This window comes from Rhincodon typus, chromosome 9 (genome assembly GCF_021869965.1).
Source record: "Rhincodon typus isolate 14 chromosome 9, sRhiTyp1.1, whole genome shotgun sequence".
Lineage (NCBI taxonomy): Eukaryota > Metazoa > Chordata > Chondrichthyes > Orectolobiformes > Rhincodontidae > Rhincodon > Rhincodon typus.
This window is the reverse complement of record NC_063340.1, coordinates 80,818,510-80,841,009: the sequence shown is the minus strand read 5'-3', so window position 1 is coordinate 80,841,009 and position 22,500 is coordinate 80,818,510. Positions and strand designations below refer to the sequence as shown.

The following is a 22,500-nucleotide window of genomic DNA, read 5'->3' as shown; positions in this document are numbered from 1 at the left end:
CTGTGAATAAATCTACAATCAAGGAAATTATCTTTCCTACTTTTTTTTTATCCGTTTAGCATAAGGTGCAAGGGGCTTGAGGTAGAGCCAGGGTTTAGATTCTGAAACTTGCTTCACCGATGGTGATGGGCATTAATTGAAAGCCTTGGTACGGTGGGAAGTTAGTGGGAAATGAGAATTTTCAAAAGAAAAAAAGTCAGGATTTTAGAAACTGCCAGGCAGGGCCTGTTCATAAACCTGCAGTCTGCTTACATGGGCAGGTATCACAGTCAAGAACAGAGTTGATCAAAGCCTCTTCCATGTAAATCTCCTGGATTAATGTGAACATTAGAGCCAGGTTATTCCAGGGGTGGCTCACACACTCACACACCTCTGAAGCAGAAATCACTCCAGTGAAGGTGGTGTGGGTAGTAATGTCACTAAACCAGTAATCCAGAACCCTCCCAGGACGGCGCTGGTAAATGTTGCAAATGATCAACAAGAACGTGAGGGAAGTAAAAATTCCATTCATGTGTTCAAATCCCACCGTGGCAACTGGGGGCATATAAATTCAACCCATAAATCTTAAATGTAAAGCTCATCTTGATGAAGGATATCATGAAACCAGCACTGGCGGTCATAAAAACCCTTCGAGTTGATCAATGTCCTTAAAGGAAGGAAGGAAATCTGCCATTTTTACCTGGTCTGGCCTACACGTGACTCCAGACCCACAGCAATGGGGTTAGCCTTTAACTGTCCTATGAAATTGTCAGGCAAGCCACTTAGTTCAAGGGTGATTAGGGTCGGACAACAAATGACGACCCTGCTAGACAAACCCACATCCCATCGGAGAACAAGCAAAATACAAGTCTTGGATGACACTCAAGTACTGAGGGGGTGCTGCACTGTCTGAGGTGCCATTTACACAGCAAGCTCAAGGGGGCCAACACGTTTATTCCTGCTCCTTTATCTTATCTTCTGAAAATGTCGGAGGCAGTCAATCAGATGTAGGATTGTGGCAAACCAAAATACTCTCTCCCAAAAGTAAGTTGAGGCTGGCAGGGAGAGGGGAAAGTCAGATTAATAGATATTTGTTAGACAAAGTTATTAAAAGATTCCACAACGAAAGCAGGGAGATGAAGTTAAGACATAGTTGTCCTAGGAGAATGATGGAGTGCATTCAAATAGCCTCATTCTGTACAACACTAAATAACTTTTTGAGGATATCGTGTCACATTTGGTATTGCAGAAGAGCCTTGGAGGAGTTAACTTGAATTAAACGACTTCAGAGAAATGCTTAGCACAGGTTTTTCATGTGCCGTTTAAATTAAAGTTGCTGTTCTCTGACATGGCCTTTTGGTTACCCTCCTGCAGTCCTACAGCATTGTCCTACAGAACAGCAGCCCTGTGAGATATCTATCAAGGGATGGTTATCACTGTCAGGGAATTATTAAATCAGATTTATGATCAGAAAGAGTGAAACGAGATTATACAGATAATAAGATACACGGGCCAAGTTTTTATTGAGAGTGAGTTAAATTGACATAGATTTCATTTTCAAATGATAATGGGAGAGTTTCACGTTCAGCAAGACTGGAAATAGGCAGATTCTCTCTCTCCACACACACACACACACACACACACACACACACACACACACAGAGAGAGCTGCATTGACACTATCTTAAATACATACTCGCGTTCTCTCTCTTGTAAGAACACTCAGTTACACAGCATCTCAGTCACATAAAAACAGAGATGGCCCCACTGCAATGGGAGCTTTGCCACTTACTGATAGGGTCGAAGGGTCCTGACGCTGTAGCACAGGGCGTCCTCCCAGCGGGCAAGGTGAATACAGCTGTCTGTAGCAGCATCCAGCATCTTCAACAGATAGAGGTTCGTGTCTGGGAGAACATCTCGACTCTTATCGATAAAAGCCTGGCACACATCCACCACCTCTTCCCAGTCTGTTATTAACTTCAGTTAAGGAATCAGGCAGGAAAATGAAACAAAAACCCGGAAGATATTATTTTACAAAAGGCAGCTGGTTTATGCTAAATAAGGGGGGGTTTTTGCTCTGTTCTTGAGGGCACTGTGCTCCTGGTTGCTGTGTTCCTACGCAAACATTTGACACATAATAAAGCTCCAAAGTAATTGGTTTTCTTTTATATCAGAGTACTATGCTAGACATTTCAAAGCAGAGTAGTGGAGATTTCTTCAGGTTTGTGTGTGTGACCACATCCCTATTGTTGTTCCAGCTTTTATGCCAACTTCTGGGTTCAAGCCCATGCCAGGGCTTGTTGGCCACAGAAGGTGCACCCATAAAATGGTGAAGCAGTTTGACTGCCTGTAAGCCCTTCCAATACACCTGAGAATAGGCAGCAAGGAAGGGCAAGTTTCCTGGTCTGCCATCCTGCAGAAGGTAATAGTAAACTATAGCACTACTTAGTCCAAAAACACAGCAGCAGTATCAGGCTGGTTGGAGGGGTTGAGGTTGGATCAGGGAAGTGGTTGGGTGGGAGTGTGGGGATGCCTACATGACTGTAGATTGTCTGGCTTCTGAAGTTAGCCATGCCTCTGGGCATGCTATTGGCTGTGAGCTCTGCTCTGATCATCCGGGGATGTTAGAATTATGGAAAGATGTTGAACAAAGGGAGGAGTTCAGAAAAAAAACCAAACCAGGAAAAAGAGGGGAGCCTCATGCATGATGCACCTCGATGTGGGAAGTGTTATTGAGTGAGCTGTATTTCACATCAGCTACACAGCTGGAACTGGTCTCAGTGGTGGCTGATGTCTTCACCTCATCAGGATACTTCCTGCAGACTGTAGTTCCTCCACTTTCGGAATTGATTCTTTGATTTCCTTCCAGGCACGTTGCTCACCCGCCAGCATGTCTGAATCCTGTACAGAATGAGAAGGAAAGTTCACAGCTTTGACCGTGTTAGGGTAACTCCATCAAATGGCACCCCCACCCCGTGTCCCAATACCCCCATGTCCCAACACCCCAGACTGACTGACATAAAAAGCTAATTACTGTGGATGCTGGAAATCTGAAATCAAAAGAGGAAGTGCTGGAGAAATGTAACAGGCCTGCAGAGACAGAAACAGAATCAACATCTCGAGTTCAACACTATTGATGTGTTCCGAAGAACAGCCATATTGGACTCCGAACATTAGCTCTGTTTCTTTCTCCATACATGCTGCCAGACACACTGCGTTTCTCCAACATTCTCTTTTTACACGACTCCTGTTACCTGCAAATGGTGAGGAAATGGTTAGGAACTGCTCCTCAAGTTTTTCAATCCCTCCCTGCTCAACGAAACACCAAGAGTTTACATCTGACAATCTTGGAGCCTCAGTGTTGTTATTCGAACAGATGTTGGGAATGTAAACTGCTCTGTAAGCCCACCTACGTCTGATGTTAGTGCTGACAAAGTGCTTTCCTAAGATTATTAAACATGTCAGCCTCTTGAAAGATGAAATTTCTACCGACTGACTACAGCTGCCTTCTTAATTTTCTTCCTACAACACTGGGACAAAACTAAGGACCACACTGCAAGAAATACTTAAAATACAAAAAAGTGCTTAACTGTCTGTAAGGTGCTTTTGGGCAGCCAGAAAGACATTATTAATTTATCCATCTATTTGTTTTATTCATTGATGGATTTGGACATCACTGGCTGGATCAGCATTTATTATCCAGTTCAAGTTAGCCTGAAGGTGGTGGTGAGCTGCCTTCTTGAATTACAGGAGGACACTAATGTTAGGGAGGGAGTGCCGGTATTTTTACCCAGTAACATTGAAGCAGAGATACATTTCCAAGACAGAGTTTTGGAGGGGAACGTGTTGTTTCCATGTGCCAGCTACCCTTGTCCTCCCAAGTGGCACAAGTTGCTGGTTTGGAAGGTGTTGTCGAAGGAACCTGGATGAGTTACCATAGTGCATCTTGTTAATGGTGCACACGACTGTCAGGGTGTGTCTTGGATGTGGGGAGTAAATGTTACAGGAGGTGGATAGGTTGCTGATCAAGAGGGCAGCTTTATCCTGAATGGTGTCGAGCTTCTTGATTATTGTTGGAGCTGCAGTCATTCCTCTACACTCCTGATTTCTGCCTCGTAAATATTGGAGTGGCTTTGGAGAATCAGGAGGTGAAGCCTTCACCATGGAGTCTGACCTGCTCTTGTGGTCACAGTATTTATAAAGTTATTCGTGTTCAGTTTCTGGTCACTGGAAAATCCAAGGATTTTGATGCTGGGAGAATCTGTGATGCTAAAGTCTTTGAAGATGGTTAGGTTCTTTCTTGTTGGAGATGGCTATTACCTGGCACCTGCATGGGAAATGATACTTGCCACTTAACAGGCTAAGCCTGAATATTGTCCAAGTCTTTCTGCATGTGATCACAAGTGCTTCAGTCTTTGGGAACTTGCAGATGCTAATGAACATTGCGCAATCATCAAATAGCATCCCCACATCTGATAAAGGGAAGGTCATTGATGAATTACATGAAGATGTTTGGGCGTAGGGCACTTTCCTGAGAAACTCATGCAGTGACCTCCTGTGACTGAGGTGGCTGACCTCCAACAATCACAACCAATGTTCTATGGGCTGGGTCCATTCCAACCAGCGGAGAATTCTCTCCCTCATTCCCGGGGAAATTGTCTTGGTAAAGACATTCACTCGCTGTTCAGCTCTGGTACCTGTGTTTGCAGTATGACTATAATGAGGTCTGGAGTCAAAAGGCTCTGTCAGAAAGCAAACTGAGCATCAGTGAGCTGGTTATTAATAAGTAAATGTCGTTTGACAGCATTGTCAATGATACTTACCATCCCTTTGCCGGTGATTGAAAAATGGGGAGTTGGCCAGTTTGGGTTTTTCCTGCTTTTTGCAACTGGGCAGCCTTTCACCTTGGCACACTGATGCCAGGGGCAAGTTTACATACAATTGAGTAGCCATTTCTCAGGGGCAGTCAAGAGCCTGGAGTCACATGCAATCAGGTAAAAGGCAGCTGATTTCCTTCTCTAAAGAACTTCATTAAATCAGATGATTTGCAGACATTCTGGCAGTTCTATTGCGGCACTGGCATTTTATTACAGATTTTTATTTAATTAATTGGATATAATTTGATCAAGCATCATGGCAGAATTTGAACTGACATTTGTGGATCAGTGGTTGAGGTCTCTGGATTACAATTCAGTAATATTACCATTCTGATCTGGACTCTATCCATGATTACCTCAAACAATCTATCAGTTGAGGATTAGTTTAATAGATCAGCACTGTCTTTTATGTTGTTGACACCTTCTTTATTTTGTTTTTATTTTTTATTATTTTTGGCTTGGAGCAGTGAACTGTGAGCTGAGAGCTGAAGGTGACATTTAGACTGCGAGCAGCAGCTTGCTCCTAAAGCAAAAAGAACAAACTGATACTTGTTTATGGGGCCAGGCCTGGATGTTGATTCTAGCTGGAAGAATGTCATAGGCTATTTCAGTTCCAGAGATGTATTATGCTCAAACAGATCACAGATGTTTGAAAGTTAACAAGAGGTCTCACTGGGAGGCAACCAGTCTAACAAAGAGAAAGCAAAGTTTGAACTGGTTTCTGAACCAAGTTTGGGTCAGAGGTACTGTGGCTGTAAAAGCTACAGAATGAAGGCTTGATTGCTCCTTGTTTAACTTCCCATTATCAATTTAATGACATTTCATTTAATAGAATCTCCTTTTCCATCTGTTTGAAAACACATACCAACAGATTTAAGATAACAAGGTGTATCTTTTCTTCAGAAAAGGGTCTAGGCCCGAAACGTCAGCCTTCCTGCTCCTATGATGTTGCTTGGCCTGCTGTGTTCATCCAGCTCTACACCTTGTTATCTCAGATCCTCCAGCATCTGCAGTTCCTACTATCCTCCCAACAGATTTAAGAACAGCTTCTTCCCCGCTGTTACCAGACATATGAACAGACCCCTTATATTTTAGAGTTGATCTTTCTCTGTGCGTTCTCTGTAGCTGTAACACGTTATTCTGCATTCTGTTCTATTATTTACCCTGATGTACTTATGTAATTTGTCTGGTTTTCACACAATACAACAATTTTCACCGTATCTTGGTACATGCGACAATAATAAATCAAATCAAACCAAACCAGTTAGAAGTATTAAGTAAATATTCCTTGGAGTCTACTGAAAATTACTTGCATCAGTGTCTTCAGAAACCAAGCAGAATACAATCCCAAGTGCCTGTGATGTTACAGATCATGGAGTCTGCTTAAGTGAACTGGCCAGTTACATCTCATTTATTTCTCTTTTTTGATGTATCTGTTTGTTTGTCTGTACTTGTGGAGGCTGGACTCAAAGAAGGTTGGGTTTAAATCATACATGAATTAGATTATCTTGTTGCTTCACTTTTCTGTGCTAAAAGTACTGTACTATTAATAAATTGTTAAACCTTCTGTTTAAACTATAAACTCCGTGTCTGGTATCAGTTATTCACAAAATCTGGTTAGGAACCATGGGGACTACTTTGAGGGTTAATGAGAATTGTAATTTTACTATGTTGTGAATACAGGGATAGGGAGGCTGATTTGATTTGACAGGCTATCCCGTTGTCATTACAACATCTAACTGGTAGGATTTGGTTTCATCTTTTGTCTGAAAAATATCACCTTCAACAATGCAGCATTCCTTCAGTGCTGTACCAGAGAGTCAGTCAGGACCTACTCAAGTCTCTGGAGCAGGATTTGAACGTTTGACTCAGAGACCAGGATGTTATTCACCAAACCACAGCTGAGAAGGCATCTCTGGTGCAAAAGAAATCTGAGTGCAGTACCTTTCCTACTGCGGGCCTCTGACTGCAGTGTTCAGTTTTATCTGCAGCTCAAATAATGAAACAGTCCATGCTTACAAACACTGAGCCCTGGGCAATATTCAAACTTGGGCTAATAAAATCACATAGCCTTCTCCCTACCATGGTCACCATTCACACTGTCCAGTTATGCTGCTGCTTTCTGCTACCAGATGGCAAGCGAGAAGGAAGAGAGAAAGATACACATTCTCTCTCTATCTCTCTCTCTCTCTCACACACACACACACACACACACACACACACACACACACACACACTCTCTCTCTCTCACACACACTCTCCACATGCACACATGCACTCTAACACAGTCACACACACAAATACACACACAATCTCACACACACACACGCACACACATAGACATACACACACACACACACTCTCTCTCACACACACAAACACATGCTGTCTCACACCCAGATTCACACACACACACACAAACATATGCTCTCTCACACAGCACACTCTCACATACACATGAACACACACAAACACTCTCACACACACACACACACATACACACAAACACACACTCAAAGTCACTTCTAAGTTCCATTGTTATATCATCATACTATATGTGCATGCTGCATTTTTACAGTTATAAGTTCACTACAAAACATCAGTAGATCAGCACAGTTTCTTTTCCCTATTGTCGAAACACTCCACTGTGCATCAGAGAGAAACAGAGAGAGAAACCTTCAGGAAGTAATGTCTGGCACTACACCAATGCTAGACAAAGACAAAGACTGACTGAAGTAGTCTCTGTTTGTACCCTCATAAATGGTGGGTGTTCCATGAGGCTCGGAAGTCCTCGATGTGTTTAGCACGCTGCACTCTCACTGAATCCTCCCAGACATGCAGCCACTTTTCTGGCCTGTGTTTGATGTGGTTCTGTAGCCTCCCCTCTGAGCTACTGCCTGCAGATGGTTCTGATTAGAATCCAGTCAGCAAGTCATCTTAGATACTTACTTCTGGCAAGATTACCTCTACACAAGGATTCATGGGACCCAGGGGTAATTTTGTCCCTCAGCTTTTTTTTAGGGGGGAGGATATAAAGTCAAATCCAGCTGCAAACTCAGCTGGTTTTGGCCAGAATCACATGGCAGCCATCAGCTTTTAGGAAACGGGCCATTTTCCAAAAAAGAGATGTTTAAAGGAAGGATGTTCAATCATAAATTAGTGGCCGGAGGCATTTTGCAAAATAAAGCTGTCAACCTGGACACACCTATCGCAAGGACCCAGGGGTCTCCATAGGAAGGATTTCTAACACCAAGAAGGAGGGAGGAATGGGGAGAGAGAAGAGAGAGAGAGAGGGAAAGAGAGAGACACACGCAGACAGACAGAGAGAGAAAAATCATCAGAATGGGAACTTGGAAAGACCAATTATGACCAACCCCATTTCATTACAATTCCAGATGGGATACTCCCAAAAACATTAAAGCTCAATATGACCGTAAGAATGTGGATCACGATCCATTGTCATGACAGTGTTGTAAGCACCTTTCTGGTAGTCATCCATAACCATTACACTCATATCACTTACAGCATGGTGTCAGGAATGGTGCAGCTCAAATGGTGTGGAGTTTCAGGGCTCAAAGAGAGCCAACTGCTGAAAGAAATGGGAAGGGAAGATGCAAAACAAAAAACTGCAACTGGGAATTACCGGGTGAGTCAAAATGGCTGTGTAATTTCCATTGCCTGCTGTTGTGGAAAGTAAAGGAGATGCAAGACAGAATTGGAGTTTTTTTTTTCCACTCATACTGGCAAAGCAATGAATAGTTACAGATTAATTTGAGAAAATCTCAGCAAACGAGAGTTGCAATCCTGCTTTCAGTGCTGGGGAAAGAATGTTACAAGGTATATTGCAGTCCAAGAGCAGCAACGTTTGATTACAGGAACTTTGAGGACTCACTTTGAACCCAACATTGTTACTAATGAATTGCATGTGTTCTACATCAGAGTTCGGGGGGAAAGAAAGACTTTTAATTTGTACGTGGCCACACCGATATATCTGTTAAATCCTGAGAGCTTTGGACAAGTGAAAGATGATCTCAGCAGAGATAGAAATGTGTTAGGCGTAAGGGATTGTGCCATGAGAACGCATCTGCTGAGAGAGGAGAAAGCGAATCTCAAGAAAGCTATCAACATGTGTAGACTCTGAGGTAGTCAATCATAGCTCGATGGTATGAACGAGAGGCTTTGCACTTTGCTGATAGATATTTCAAACTAGACGAGAACAACATATTGGAAAGAAAAAGTATTTGCAGAAAAGCCAGCATAAAGACCGAGCATTGTGCAGGAGGTAAATATTGGGAAGAACATCACATATAAGAAAGGAATGGATGCCCAGCATGGGAAGACAATGTTTTAACTGCAAGAAGCTGAATCACTTTGCCCTGAAGTGTTTAGCTAGAAAGATGCAAAGCAAGCCTACAAAAACAGCTGCTGGAGAGATGTCAGCCGAAGAGTCTGATGAATCACTCAAGACTAGATTGGCATTATCAGGTCTAAAGGTGAGAAATGGTTAATGACCAATTGAATGATGACTATAGAAAGAGAGCATGAAGCGAATATGAAGTATCAGATTGCACAGCGTTATGAGCTTTGCAGATATGTGCAAAGTCGCTCGTGATGCTGGCCCATAAATGTAGCCCTCGCAGTAAGATTGAGGTTATAAGACAGAACAATCTTCATCCCAAGAGGAAAAATGAGAGCCCAATGCAGTAGAAAGAATGAGGATCTGGAATTCACAATAGCAGATGTGAAGCAAAATTCTCTCATCCCAGCTGAAGCATGTCTAAAGCTTGAACAAATAAACCTCAATGTGTTGGAGGAGATTTGCAATGTTCCAAGGGTCACTGACTGCCCAACAGATCCTTAAAGATTGCAAAGATTTGTCTTCGAGATCCTGGATGTATTGCCTGGTGAATATCATCTCAGGATCTCAGAGTAGATGCTTGAGTGAGACAACCCCAGCGTCAGCCAAGAAGCTGCCCTCAATTCCAGCCTAAAAGACTAAGATAGAAGAGTTTGAAAAGAAGGGTGTAAAGGAAGGGATCACTGAATAGTAGCTGTGAAAACATGTGGAAAACTGAGAGTCTGCATAGATTAAAAGGATCTAACTAAAGCTCTTGATGAGATCTCACTACCCCGTGGCAACTACTGAAGAAAGTTTGCCACAACTTTCCAGGCAAAAGATATTTACCACCCTCGATGTAAAGGCTACAAGCAAGTAAAGCAGCAGTTGTTTTTTTTTAACTACACTCTGGATGCCTTTTGGGAGATGCTGATTGTTGTGCTTGCTATAAGAACCATATAATTAATTTTTTTTGTAGAATCCCTACAGTGTGGAAACAGGACCTTTGGCCCAACAAGTCCACACTAACCCTCAGAGCATCCCACCAAGACTCAACCCCCTAATCTACACACCCCTCAACACTACAGGCAATTTAACATGGCCAATTCACCTAGCCTGCACATCTTTGGACTGTGGGAGGAAACCGGAGCAAACCCACGCAGACACAGGGAGAATGTGAAAACTCCACACAGCCAATTGCCTGCGGGTGGAATTGAACCCAGGTCCATGGCGCTGTGAGGCAGCAATGCTAACCACTGAGCCATCATGCCACCCATGATTTTATTTTGTGATAACAAGGTGTAGAGCTGGATGAACACAGCAGGCCAAGCAGCATCATAGGAGCAGGAAGGCTGACGTTTTGGGCCTAGAGCAGTTGTAGCCTCAACTGTACGTGATAACCATGAACAACCAGCTACATCAACACAACTGCAGTCATCTACGTTCAACCAGAGAGTCTGTGCTTTCACCACAGATGGTTGCTCGGGAAGATACAAATATATCACCAGCACAGAACCAGCATCAGTCCCAAAGGTCCACCATTCCCTAACATCAGAAATGGATCAGCAACAACAGTAAGCATGGCATTAACATTGCCGCAGGAACAACATTCCTCAAAGTTCATCACCCTCGGAATGAGCAGCCAATGACAATATGCACTTGTACCATTAGGAGTCCTGGCACCATTTAAAGGCTATGTATGCAAGGTTGATGAAAATGGAACTGATTAGATTTACCATACTCTTTTGTTACTTAACACTAATTTTCTTTGTGACCATGTACTCTTGACATTCAATGGTGTTACCATCACTGAATCCCCCACTATCAACATCCTGGGGGTAAACCATTGATCAGAAACTCTACTGGACTCACCAAATAAACACAGTGGCTACAAGAGCAGGCCAGAAGCTAGGAATACTGCAGCAAGTAACTCACCTCCTGACCCCTCAAAGCCTGTCCACCACCTACAAGGCACAAGTCAGGAGTGTGATAGAATTTTCCCCACTTGCCTGGATGGGTGCAGCCCCAACAACACTCAAGAAGCTTGACACCATCCAGGACAAAGCAGCCTGCTTGATTGGCACCACATCCACAAGCATCCACTCCCTCCATCACCGACGCTCAGTAGCAGCAGTGTGTACTATCTACAAGATGCACTGCAGAAATTCACCAGACAGCATCTTCCAAACCCACAACAACTTCCATCTAGAAGGACAAGGCAGCAGATATATGGGAACACCATCACCTCCAAGTTCTCCTCCAAGTCACTCACTATCCTGACTTGGAAATATATCGCCGTTCCTTCATCGTTGCTGGGTCAAAATCCTGGAATTCTCTCCCTAATGGCATTGTGGATCAACCCACAGCAGGTGGACTGTAGCGGTTCAAGAAGGCAGCTCACCACCACCTTCTCAAGGGCAACTAGGGATGGGCAAGAAATGCTGGCCAGTCAGCAACTCCCACGTCCCACAAAAATGAATAGAAAAATATATTGGGTAATCTGCAATAACTTGTAACTACAAGTGATAATGCATGCAATTTTTTTTTCAAAGAGGGTTGTTTGATAAAAGCATTAATATTTAGTATGCAAGGTGGCTTACTGTAATCATGTGACCTCTGTAAATACCTCTATAACAGCTATTAAACACAAGCACTTTAAACAAGGACTAAGTAGAGAACATTACATGTAAACCAAGGAAACAAGGTGACACACATTTATAGTGAGATGTTTAATGTTCACAAGACAAACAGGACGAAAACATCTGAGCGAACCATATACAAAGTGAATGAGAAAACAAGGGGGGAAGACAAAGGGAAATAAAGAAGACATTTATAGACAGACCTTCTATTGATCAAATCATAGAATGATGTGCACTGGCTCCTTGTGTTTTCTTAGATGGAGTCAGCTCTTTCTGCCTGATGGAACATTCCTACAAGAACAAAATGTTCAAACTATAGAAGTAGTAAATGTTACAGAAGGTGAGAGGGAGAAAGAAAGAGAGAAAAATGGTGCGAGAGAGCAAGAATGAAAGAAGTCCTTGAGTAAAAGGAAAAAGAGATAAAGAACAGAGTGAGAGAGAGAGGGTGCATCTGACAGCAGGGCACAAATCAGTCAACAGAGTGACTCATGACTGTTTATTGCAAAAATCCATACAGTACATCTCATTTCCATGCCATAATGAGAAATGAAATATTTTCAGTGTATGTACTTCAAATTGTTCCCTGGTGCACAAAATGCCCGAAGGTTTCTAAAGACAGTAAGGCAGTGCCATACACAACAGCTGCCTGTGTCCTTCCTTCCTCCCCTCTCAAAGTGACATTGTGCAGAAACATAACAAGCGCTGTGGAGGGAGGGGAGGGCAAGGGGGTGAAGGAAGGGAAGGTGGTGTATCGTGCCTGTGGACTGTGATCCTTCAATCCCCAAAAGGCTGTGTGTATATGTGTGGAAAAAAAATGAACATGGACGCAGATTAAAAATGTCACAAATGGGTCATGGACTTGTAAATAAGCTGTCAGTTATGAAATGAGGCCAAATTAACGCATTGCAGTGAACACTTCATCACTGTTCACGTACAAGAACAGCATCAATATCGATAACAGACCGTGTGAGGATTAGCTCACAGCTCACTTTACACAAAAGGTGTGAATCCAGCAGGAGATGAGAGTTGGTTGGGGGGGGGGGAGGGGGGTGGTGGGCAGAAAGGGGTAAAATCAGAGGTTGAGGTGAAAGCCACGTTGGGTGGGGTGACGATCATAGTCAAAGATTTTGAAATGACTCTCAGGACAAGGAAGTGTTCTCAAGCTAATGAAGTTATCTCTGAAAATTATTGTCTTCCAATTATCTCAGTGTCCAATTTACTGGGAAAATGTCCAGCCTCTTGACGTGTATTCCCAATTTTAATTGTTCCATCGTTGGTAGTACTGCCTTCAGTCGTCAAAACCCAAAGCTTTGAAGTTCCACCTTCCCCCTGTAACACACTCATCTGACCTCATGTCTCCTTCCACAGTTTGGCACCAAACTTCAACTCCAATGTTCCTGTGAAGCACATTGGAGTGTTCCATTGTGTTAGAGGTGGTACAGAAATATAATGATGAATGATGTATTTATGAATGATTTATGATTTATTCATTTATTGCCACTTGCATTTTACAGTGAATAATATAGTGAAAAGCCACAATCTTGTGCCATTTTGAATACTTTAAGAATAAAAAGGATAAAAGATATAACTGAAAGAGAATCCTGAGCCCTGAGCCAACGCACCTACAACATCTGTGCCACCACCTCTCCTCCACTGCCTTGCTGCCACCTGCACCAGACCCACCAACATATGAGTTGCCATTCTGTAGGCGCTATCTCTTTGCTGCTGGGCGCACCTCGCTGCCGCTGATGCTGGGTCCCGTGCTGAACCCACACTCACCCCACAACCCGGCGTCCCCAGCTGCTCTGCTGCCATCTTGATGGTACCAGGAGTCCTGGCTCCAGGCATACTACACTGCCACCACTTTGCCAATGCCAGGAGTGCCCACTCTGGGCCTACTGCAATCAGGAATCCCTGGCTGTGCTGCCGGACCAGGCAGTTACTGTTGTCATCCAATTTTCCTGGATCAAAGGGATGTAGTTTCTATCTTTTTCTCCATTACACTCCTCCATTGCTCCTTGTCCACCGATTTCAGCCTTTCCTGGAGGTTTATGCCTGATATCTCACCAAATGGCTAGCTTTCATAAACCAGCCTGGGACAATAACACCAAAGGACGATTAATTCCCCGGAAGCTCCTTCCAAACCTAACTCTGTCCTCACCTAACGTTCACACAAATACACACCCAAGAAATGAACAGCAGATGGTAGAACATCTGTTGGTACTTTTTCTGAAGAAGGGTCCAGACCCAAAACATCAGCTTTTCTGCTCCTCTGATGCTGCCTGGCCTGCTGTGTTCATCCAGCTCTACACTGTGTTATCTCAGATTCTCCAGCATCTGCAGTTCTTCCTATCTCTGAGATGGTAGAACATATAACTTTAATGAAATAGAAGAAAAACCATTTAGCCCATTGTGTCTGTATGTTTCTTTGAAGAGCAATTTGCATCGTCTCATTTTCTAACGTTTCCCCATTTGATTTCAAACATTTTCTTCCTCAACTGAATATTCATTTTCTGAGCAAACACAGATTCTGTCCTCGCCCCTGTTTACTGTATGACAGTTTATGTTCTAAAAGCTCCCCTCCTTTTGATATTTTAACTTATACTTGTACAGAATCGGGTACCGGTCAAGATCCCTCACAATTTCCATTGCCTCAACGAAATCTCCCTGCTTTCGGGAAGAGGTTTCTATGTCCGTCCATATCTCATCCCCAGACTTTAATACAAAATACAAATTGCTGTGCACCTTCCATTTTTATTCTGCAGATTATGGAGGCCTGAATTTTGCTCTATACATAGTTAACTACTTATATGCTGAAACACTCATAATTGTAATCCTGCTGGTACTTTACACCTTATTTTAATTTAAATGATTGTCCACAATATATGAATTGCGATGATTTGTTTTATTTGCATCATTACAATTTGACACCTACCTCAATAAACTGCCTGCCTGTCTATATCTGACTGGCTATTGTCATCTTCATGAAGTTCCTTTGCAATTTTTTCCTCGATCTATTTAACATTCAAAAGCAGGGCTTCCAACTTTGGCCACAACATTCTAACCAGAACCTAATTAACGATTTGTCTTTTACAGATATAACACTACCTCATTACATTTGTGTTCCGCACTCCTATCTATCAACTTTGTATCTTATTACATGCATTTACCATTAATTGTGTACTTCCTTCACGTGATATTGCTTGCAAAATGTATTGCCTTCTGTTTCTACACGACACATGGAAGGTGACATCAATGTGCCAGTTGCTGAACGTAATGATCATAACCATTTTTGTTTGCGCTCTGTGCCACCTGCTTGTCAGTTTTGTCTTCATCCATTGCTGTGATCCACAGTGTCACTTAGTCAGGCTAATGGCATTAAAACTGCACCCGACTCTCCCATCAGCACCAGTGAGATTCCCCTCTCAGCTTCCATTCAGTTCACAAGAGGCCAAGTCCCTCAGGAGCTGACAATTTACCTCTGACAGGAAACTTACACCAGGTTGGCCATTGTAACAAATGGATTCACCTTAATGGTGCAGTTGGAGCTGACAAATCACAGGAGGAAACTTTCATTTGATGTCTTAAAGTGTTGGCTTTAGAGCTCTGGGCGTCAATATTAATTCCTCAACTGAGAATCTGGATGGCATGGTGGTAATGTCACTGCAGTAGTGATGCGCTGGTACGTTGGGGATATGGGTTCAAATCCCAGGCATCTGGTTGAACCTAAATTGAGGCAATAAAAATCAGGAATTGATGGCTATTTTGCAAGAATGGTGACCACGAAACTATCACCAATTGCTGTTAAAAACCCAGCTGGTTAACTCCTACACTTTGAGGAAGGAAATTCACTGTACTTACCTGCCTGGCCTACACGTGACTCCAGACCGACAGTGATAGTGGCTGACACTTAATCAGAAAGCCACTCAATTAGGGAGGGCAACAAATGCCGGCCTGACCAGTGAAGACTACATGCCAAGAAAGAAGAAAACTTTATAAAAATTAATTAAAGCAAAAACGATTTGCTTGGCATTAACCCATTGTCTCTGTCGGAGCTTGCTGCACACAAATTGAATGCAAATGTCTGATGTTCCAGTGGAATTTCAAACACGTTTGCAACTGGCTACAAAATGTTTTGGATTCCTAGCCTTGGTGAAAGGCTCAGTTGGCTGGATAGCTGGCTTACAATGCAGGGTAATTCCAACATTGTGGGTTCAATTCCTGCACCAGCTGAGATAAACATGAAGAGCTGTCCTTCTCAACCTCACCCCTCTCCTGAGGCATGGTGACCCGCAGTTAAACCACCACCAGTCGTTTTTCTCTCTCCCTCTGTCGAATGAGAGAGAACCCTACCGACTGCTAGGAGTATGGCGACTTTACCTTTAAAGATGCTACATAAATGCAAGGACATCTATCCCCAAAAAGCAAACACGGTGCATTCAATGCTGACCTCAGCGCTACATAAAGCAGAAAGCCTTCCCAATTCCCTCTTTGAAGAATTTAACATTTGAACGGAAGAGGTGTAAGGAGGCAGAAGGCTGCTTTCCGAAGCCAGCTGGAAGGGTTATGTAATTTAAAAAAAACCAAAACAAACAAAACTTTACCAACAGTAAAAAAACAGAAACTGTAATCAGATAAAAGGTGAATATACCACAGAGTAGACAGAGCAAGTGCTGTATACAATGCTGTAATTTAACCCAGAATCAAACATATCAGCTCTTCACAGCAGAGCCTGACTCATGTCTTGTGGTTTCTGCTAAGATTCCTGATGCTTCTTTCCCTCTGTAAATAATTATAACCTGGAGTGAAATGCTGCAACCAGCAGCGACTGAACAAGGAGCTAGTCTTTCCCCTCAGCTGATAGATTCTGGGCGCGTCCAGCGAAGTGGGAGGGGTGACTGCAACACTTGAGGGAGAATTGCCTGCCTTGCCCCTGGCGAGGCACACACGTGTACCCCTCCTGTCGCTCACTGTGCTAGAAAGAAAGCGGACTGAGGGAGGAGGGGTAGGCTGCAGCTGTCTGGGGAAATCACGCAACGTTGCCCACTCTCCCACCCCAATATCTGGGCTGTGAAGTCAGAAGGACCTCCCTCTCTCTCCACCCACCGCTACCAACCTCCGTCTCTCTGGACTGTATCCAGAGCTGAGCAGGTGTCTGCACCTTCATCGAGTGCCAAATCACCCCAGGGTGAGGCGCCCTGCACTAAATTCATCTGACTTTACAAGCTGAATGTGTGAAGTATAAAAAAAAAGTGGATGCTTTCTGGATGCTGTTGTTGGCTAATTGATAAAAGGCTGAAGTTATGATGAATCAATAATTTTATTGTTGGTGTATCACGTGACTATCATGATGGCAGAAGATGTACCAGATCGATCAGTCTTTTCTTTGTCTCTGGCAACTCCTTTACTCCTAATATTGTTTCTCTTTATTCATTAGCGGGCATCGCTGACCTGCCAACATTTATTGCCCATCCCTAGGTGCCCTTGAGAAGGTGGTGGTGAGCTGCCTTCTCAAACCTGAGCTGTTCTCTGCCACAGTGACCTCAGACTGACCTTCACCCAGATTTTGCAGTTCGAGGCTGGAAATAATGTCGCTTTCAATGGTCTGAGGAAGTCAGCAGGAACTTTCTGATTAAAGCAAAGTATTGCGGATGCTGGGAATCTCCTACTGAAAGGTACATGATTCTTAGAGGACTTGACAGGGTAGATGAGGAGAGGTTGCTTCCCCTTGTGGGACAGTCTAGGGCCAAAGGGTATCATCTCAGAATAAATAAGACAGATGAGGAGGAATTTCTTCTCTCCGAGGGGAGTGAATCTGTGGAATTCTCTCCCACAGACGGCTGCTGAAGGTGGGTCATTAAGAATATTCAACCAACCTCCGGCAGATGAGAAATTGGAATCGTGAGCTCAGTGGCAGCAATGGTGGCCATGGAGTGGAGAATCCGAGTTGACAAGACCTGGGACCAGCTGCGAGGCCGATCAGAAATCTGTGACGTGGTGCGGTTTTTGTTTTTGCCAAAATGAGGTCCCGGCAGGGAGCGCTGTTCCGGGACTGCATCTTCTCTCTTCTCCACAGGTTCAATGGCTACAGGGATTGTGAGCTTGGTGGGGGATGGTGGAGGTGGAGATGGAGTGGGCAGGGCCTGAGAGGCTGAGGAAGGGGAATGTTTACACTTCGCTATGCAGGGCAGGTGTGAGGCACCAGCTAGTCTCTCCCCTGCCTGTCAGTTTTGAACGGTTTGCAGACCAGGCAGTTGATAACCTGTGCACTGAAGAGTAATGATCTTTTACCAGGGTCTGAACTGTGATCAATGGGCATGGCTCAGCATCAGAAATAGCAGGAATGCATGGACACACAGATGCATCAATGGGAAGGCGATGGCCTAGTGGTATTACAGCCAAACTGTTAATCCAGAGACTCAGGTAATGTTCTCGAGACCTCCGCTTCGGCAGATGGTAGGAGTTGAATTCAGTAGCAAATCTGGAATTAGGAATCTAATGATGACCATGAAACTGTTGTCGATAGTCAGAAACCCATCAGTTCACTAATGTCCTTTAGGGAAGGAGACTGCTGTTCTTACCTGGTCTGGCCTACATGTGACTCCAGACCCACAGCAACGTGGTTGACTCTTAACTGTCCTCTGGACAATTAGGATGGGCCATAAATTCTGGCCTAGCCACCAACGCCCTCATCCAGTGAATTAAAAGGAAAATACATGTCTCAGGAAAGCATCCACGAAGGCTGGGCCTCTCTTTGCTTGAAAGAAGCAGATGGGTGCCTTAATGGAGTCTTCAAAATCCTGAAGGTGTACTGTGTGGACACAGAGAGAATACTCACACTTTCGGGGAAAAGCCATCGAGAGAAGACAGTCATCAAGAAATCCAATAGGGAGTAGGGATGTATCACTGGAGCCTTCATCAAATGACCTCTCACCTCTGATGATGTAGTCACCATTGGACAATCCTCCAGGCCGACAAACTTTGATACCAATTGGAAAAGAAACAGGGCCTTTGTTATCCAATCGGACTAACATTGACCATTGGTCAGTCCTTTTACTCGGTTTCCAATTGCGTGTAATTAATAAATGAGTGTTTTCAAAGTAAATGAAGAAAAAAAGCCCATGATGTTGTTTCATGCCCCTTGTAGTTCTCTTCAGGGGATCAGTCACCATGGTGACCGGGAGACTGTTTGTCATTTCCTGCAGGCTCCTAGACAATCCGGGCCATTAGCAACCCTCATTAGACCTGAAGACACACCAGCTCTCCCTTTCTCAGGGATAGGCATGAGGATTCTATAGAGGGAAGGGATGGAGCAGAGTTTGAGTAAACTTTAGCTTATCGTGCTCAGTTGTCCCTGTTCCTACTTTGTTTTCCAGTTGACACCCACCTTTGCTTCCAACATCTGCATCTGTTCCTGCCAACGGGAATAGAGTACGTGATTTATGATTAAAATTAGGATTAAAATTATTCTGCCTGTGCAAAACACAAATAAAACAGCAGCCATTCAAAAAAGGAAGTTCCTTCATACTGTAGTTGTATTGTGGGGGCCAGGCACAATAAAATATTGAAGAAAACAGTTAAACCGACAACACAATCATTATACATTGCGATCACCATGACAACCGTTAGCACCAGGAAAGCCTGAATCACTAAATATGCAACTACTTGCCTGTGTGTGATGAATGGAAAGCAGAACATTTGAGTTCCAAATAATTGATACAATAACCCCCAACAAAAAATTAATCTCCTCAAAAGCAGTTCATTAAATTTTACTGAAGTGTTACACAGGAGTGGCTGCTCATAAACAGGCCATTCAGCCCAACTGTTCCATGCCCATTAACCGGTTTTGTGTTGATTATTTTCTGTTGATGGCCTCCAGTTATGCTCTTCCTAAAGAATAGAGAGCCTCTGGAATGTGTGGCAGGCCAGATCAGTGGATGTTGACAGTATGCAGCCTTCAACATGGATCTGGATTGTTTCCTGGGCAGGGCAGACCACAAAACTACCAGGAGCTATTGGAAATGGTTTTCCCCAATGTTGACAAGTGCCATTGTCATCCTTAGGAGAGGCACCATCTTGTGAGTTAAAGAGATCTGACTTAAATCTATTGATGACCCTGAGTTCCACAAAAAAAAGCTTTGCACATCATACACGTATGTGGCCCTAGCCTCCACTCTCAGCCCAGCATCAGGGACTTTCACATAAGGCTATGGCAGTGGAATCCAGTCCATCAGAAGTTTAAACTTCCCATGAAATTCCCATGTGTCAAGGTTCTTTCACACACCTTCCAAGCCATGTCCCATCAGGGTGGCATGGTGGTTAGCACTGCTGCCCCACAGCGCCAGGGACCCGGGTTCAATTCCAGCCTTGGGCGACTGTCTGCGTGGGTTTCCTCTAGGTGCTCTGGTTTCCTCCCACAGTCCCAAGATGTGCAGGTTAGGTGGATTGGCCATGCTAAATTGGTCATAGTGTTCAGGGATGTGTAGATTATGGGGTTATGGGGGGATGGGTCTGGGTGGGATGCTCCAAGGGTCAGTGTGGACTTGTTGGGCTGAAGGGCCTGTTTCCACACTGTAGGGATTCTATGATCTATGATATCTGACGATCTGGAGATTGGATATAAGTTGGACTTCCATGTGTGGAGCAGTTTAGTTATAACTGTGGTGGGGAAGGTGGAATTCTTTCATCTTGCACCTTGTGTCCACTTCCAAGCATCACTCGTACTGCAAACTGTTAGTTTAATTCAGCCTTCAGCTTGCCCCGGGTTGCAGAATTGATATAATACCATTGCAAATACTGAGCATTTCTTGGAATTTAGAAAGAGGGAACTGCTGTGTTCAATTATGGTCTTCTGCTTCTGTAGGCCACAGTATAAATCCTTGCTGCCACAAACCTTGTAAATCCAGAAATGGTGAGAGATGAACAGCCCTATAAAACCGTGCATCTGCCACCAGAATGCATGTTCCAGTAGATAAACAATGTCCCATTTCCTCCCTTCACAACAGCAGCGACTAGTGTGTGAGAGAGGTAGCAGCATCTAAAAAAGACAAATGTCAGGTCCAGCAACAAACTGCATTTCCATAGTGCCCCTGATGTAGTACAATCTCTCAAGACACTTCACAGGACAGTTAGCGCTTAAAATTTAGTCACATAAGGAGATATCAAAAGCTTAGAAAAAGAGGTGACCTGGAATCTTTGCTGCTACTAGCAGGGGAGGAGTTGGGGCCAGCAGATCTGAGGAATGGCCAGGAGAGTGGTGTTATGGCAGAGCAGCCATCACAGTATTGAATGGTGGAGTTGGCCTGATTCACTCCTGCTCCTACTTCTTCTGTTCTTAAGCTTTCTCTCCAGTTGATTTCATATATCCTAATGTGATTCTGTCGATTATTTTCTGATTAAGCTCTGTGATGCCTCTTTCTAAACTTCAGGTCAGCATCACTAATGGCATTGTGCGAGAGCTTGAACTGCCACAGATTGAACGACTCCCCTAAGCAGGGCTTTTCTGCTCAAAACAATGTGAGGTTAACAGATTGGGAACAAAGGTGTCAACAGGCAGCAGGTTTTCTTCCAGTTCGTATTTGTATTTCAGACAGCAAATGCACCATGAACTGTTCTCCCTCATGTTCTTGACCCTCTCTGTTGACCTAGCAATGCCAAGCATTGACATATTGTGCCTGTTGGTACTGTTTGCAAGTGCAATGTTAGAAGTGGTGTCAGAATGTACACATCAGCGACTCCTTCTGCTGAGGTACCAGGGTCAGCGTGTCATTCACAGCTCCTCGGTCACATTACATCACCCCCTCCTCCCTCAGCAACCCCCATACCACCCATGCCTCTGTCGAAAGGTAAACAAAGGTTCTGCCACTGACAGCTCATGATCACACTTTGTGTTTACTTTAACCATTTCCCAAGGAACATGCAAATTCCTGAAGGATTAAGCCCTTGTGACAGAATAGACTGTGTGGTGGGTGCAGAGTGAAGGTGGGAGTGGGATACATATAGTCTTTCTGCAAAAGCCACTATCATGGATGCACTGAATGGGACATTAAAGTGGTCTTTTACTTTTTTTCATAAGAGATAAGAGACAACAAGGTTAGAGCTGGATGAACACAGCAGGCCAAGCAGCATCAGAGGAGCAGGAAGGCTGACGTTTCAGGTCTAGACCCTTCATACTTTTTGTCTGTACATTGCAATGCAATACTCATTCCTCACTGTCTCCCTCCAAATACACACACACACACACTCACACACACACACGCACTCACACACAGTCTCACACACACTCACATACACACACACACACACACAGTCTCACACACACACACAGTCTCACACACACTCATACACACAGTCTCACACTCACATACACAAACACACACACTCACATACACAAACACACACACACTCACATACACAAACACACAGTCTCACACACACTCACATACACACACACACACACACACAGAGTCTCACACACACTCACATACACATTCTCACATACACACACACAGTCTCACACACACTCACATACATACAGACACACACACACACACACAGTCTCACACACACTCACATACACACACACACAGTCTCACAAACACTCACATACACACACACACACACACACACATAGAGTCTCACACACACTCACATACACACACACAGTCTC

At 43.9% G+C, this 22,500-nt stretch overlaps 1 protein-coding gene across 1 annotated transcript in view; it reads right to left on the bottom strand.

Moving 5' to 3' along the window:
• The window catches only part of smyd3 (SET and MYND domain containing 3), a 674,587-nt gene that overhangs the window by 48,490 nt on the left and 603,597 nt on the right, over nucleotides 1-22,500 (bottom strand). Inside the window, exons 9-10 of the mRNA XM_048601439.1 lie at nucleotides 2,793-2,880; nucleotides 1,772-1,946 (exon numbers count right to left, since the gene is read on the bottom strand). Coding sequence (XP_048457396.1) covers nucleotides 1,772-1,946; nucleotides 2,793-2,880 — 263 coding nt within the window. The remainder of the gene's footprint in view (nucleotides 1-1,771; nucleotides 1,947-2,792; nucleotides 2,881-22,500) is intronic.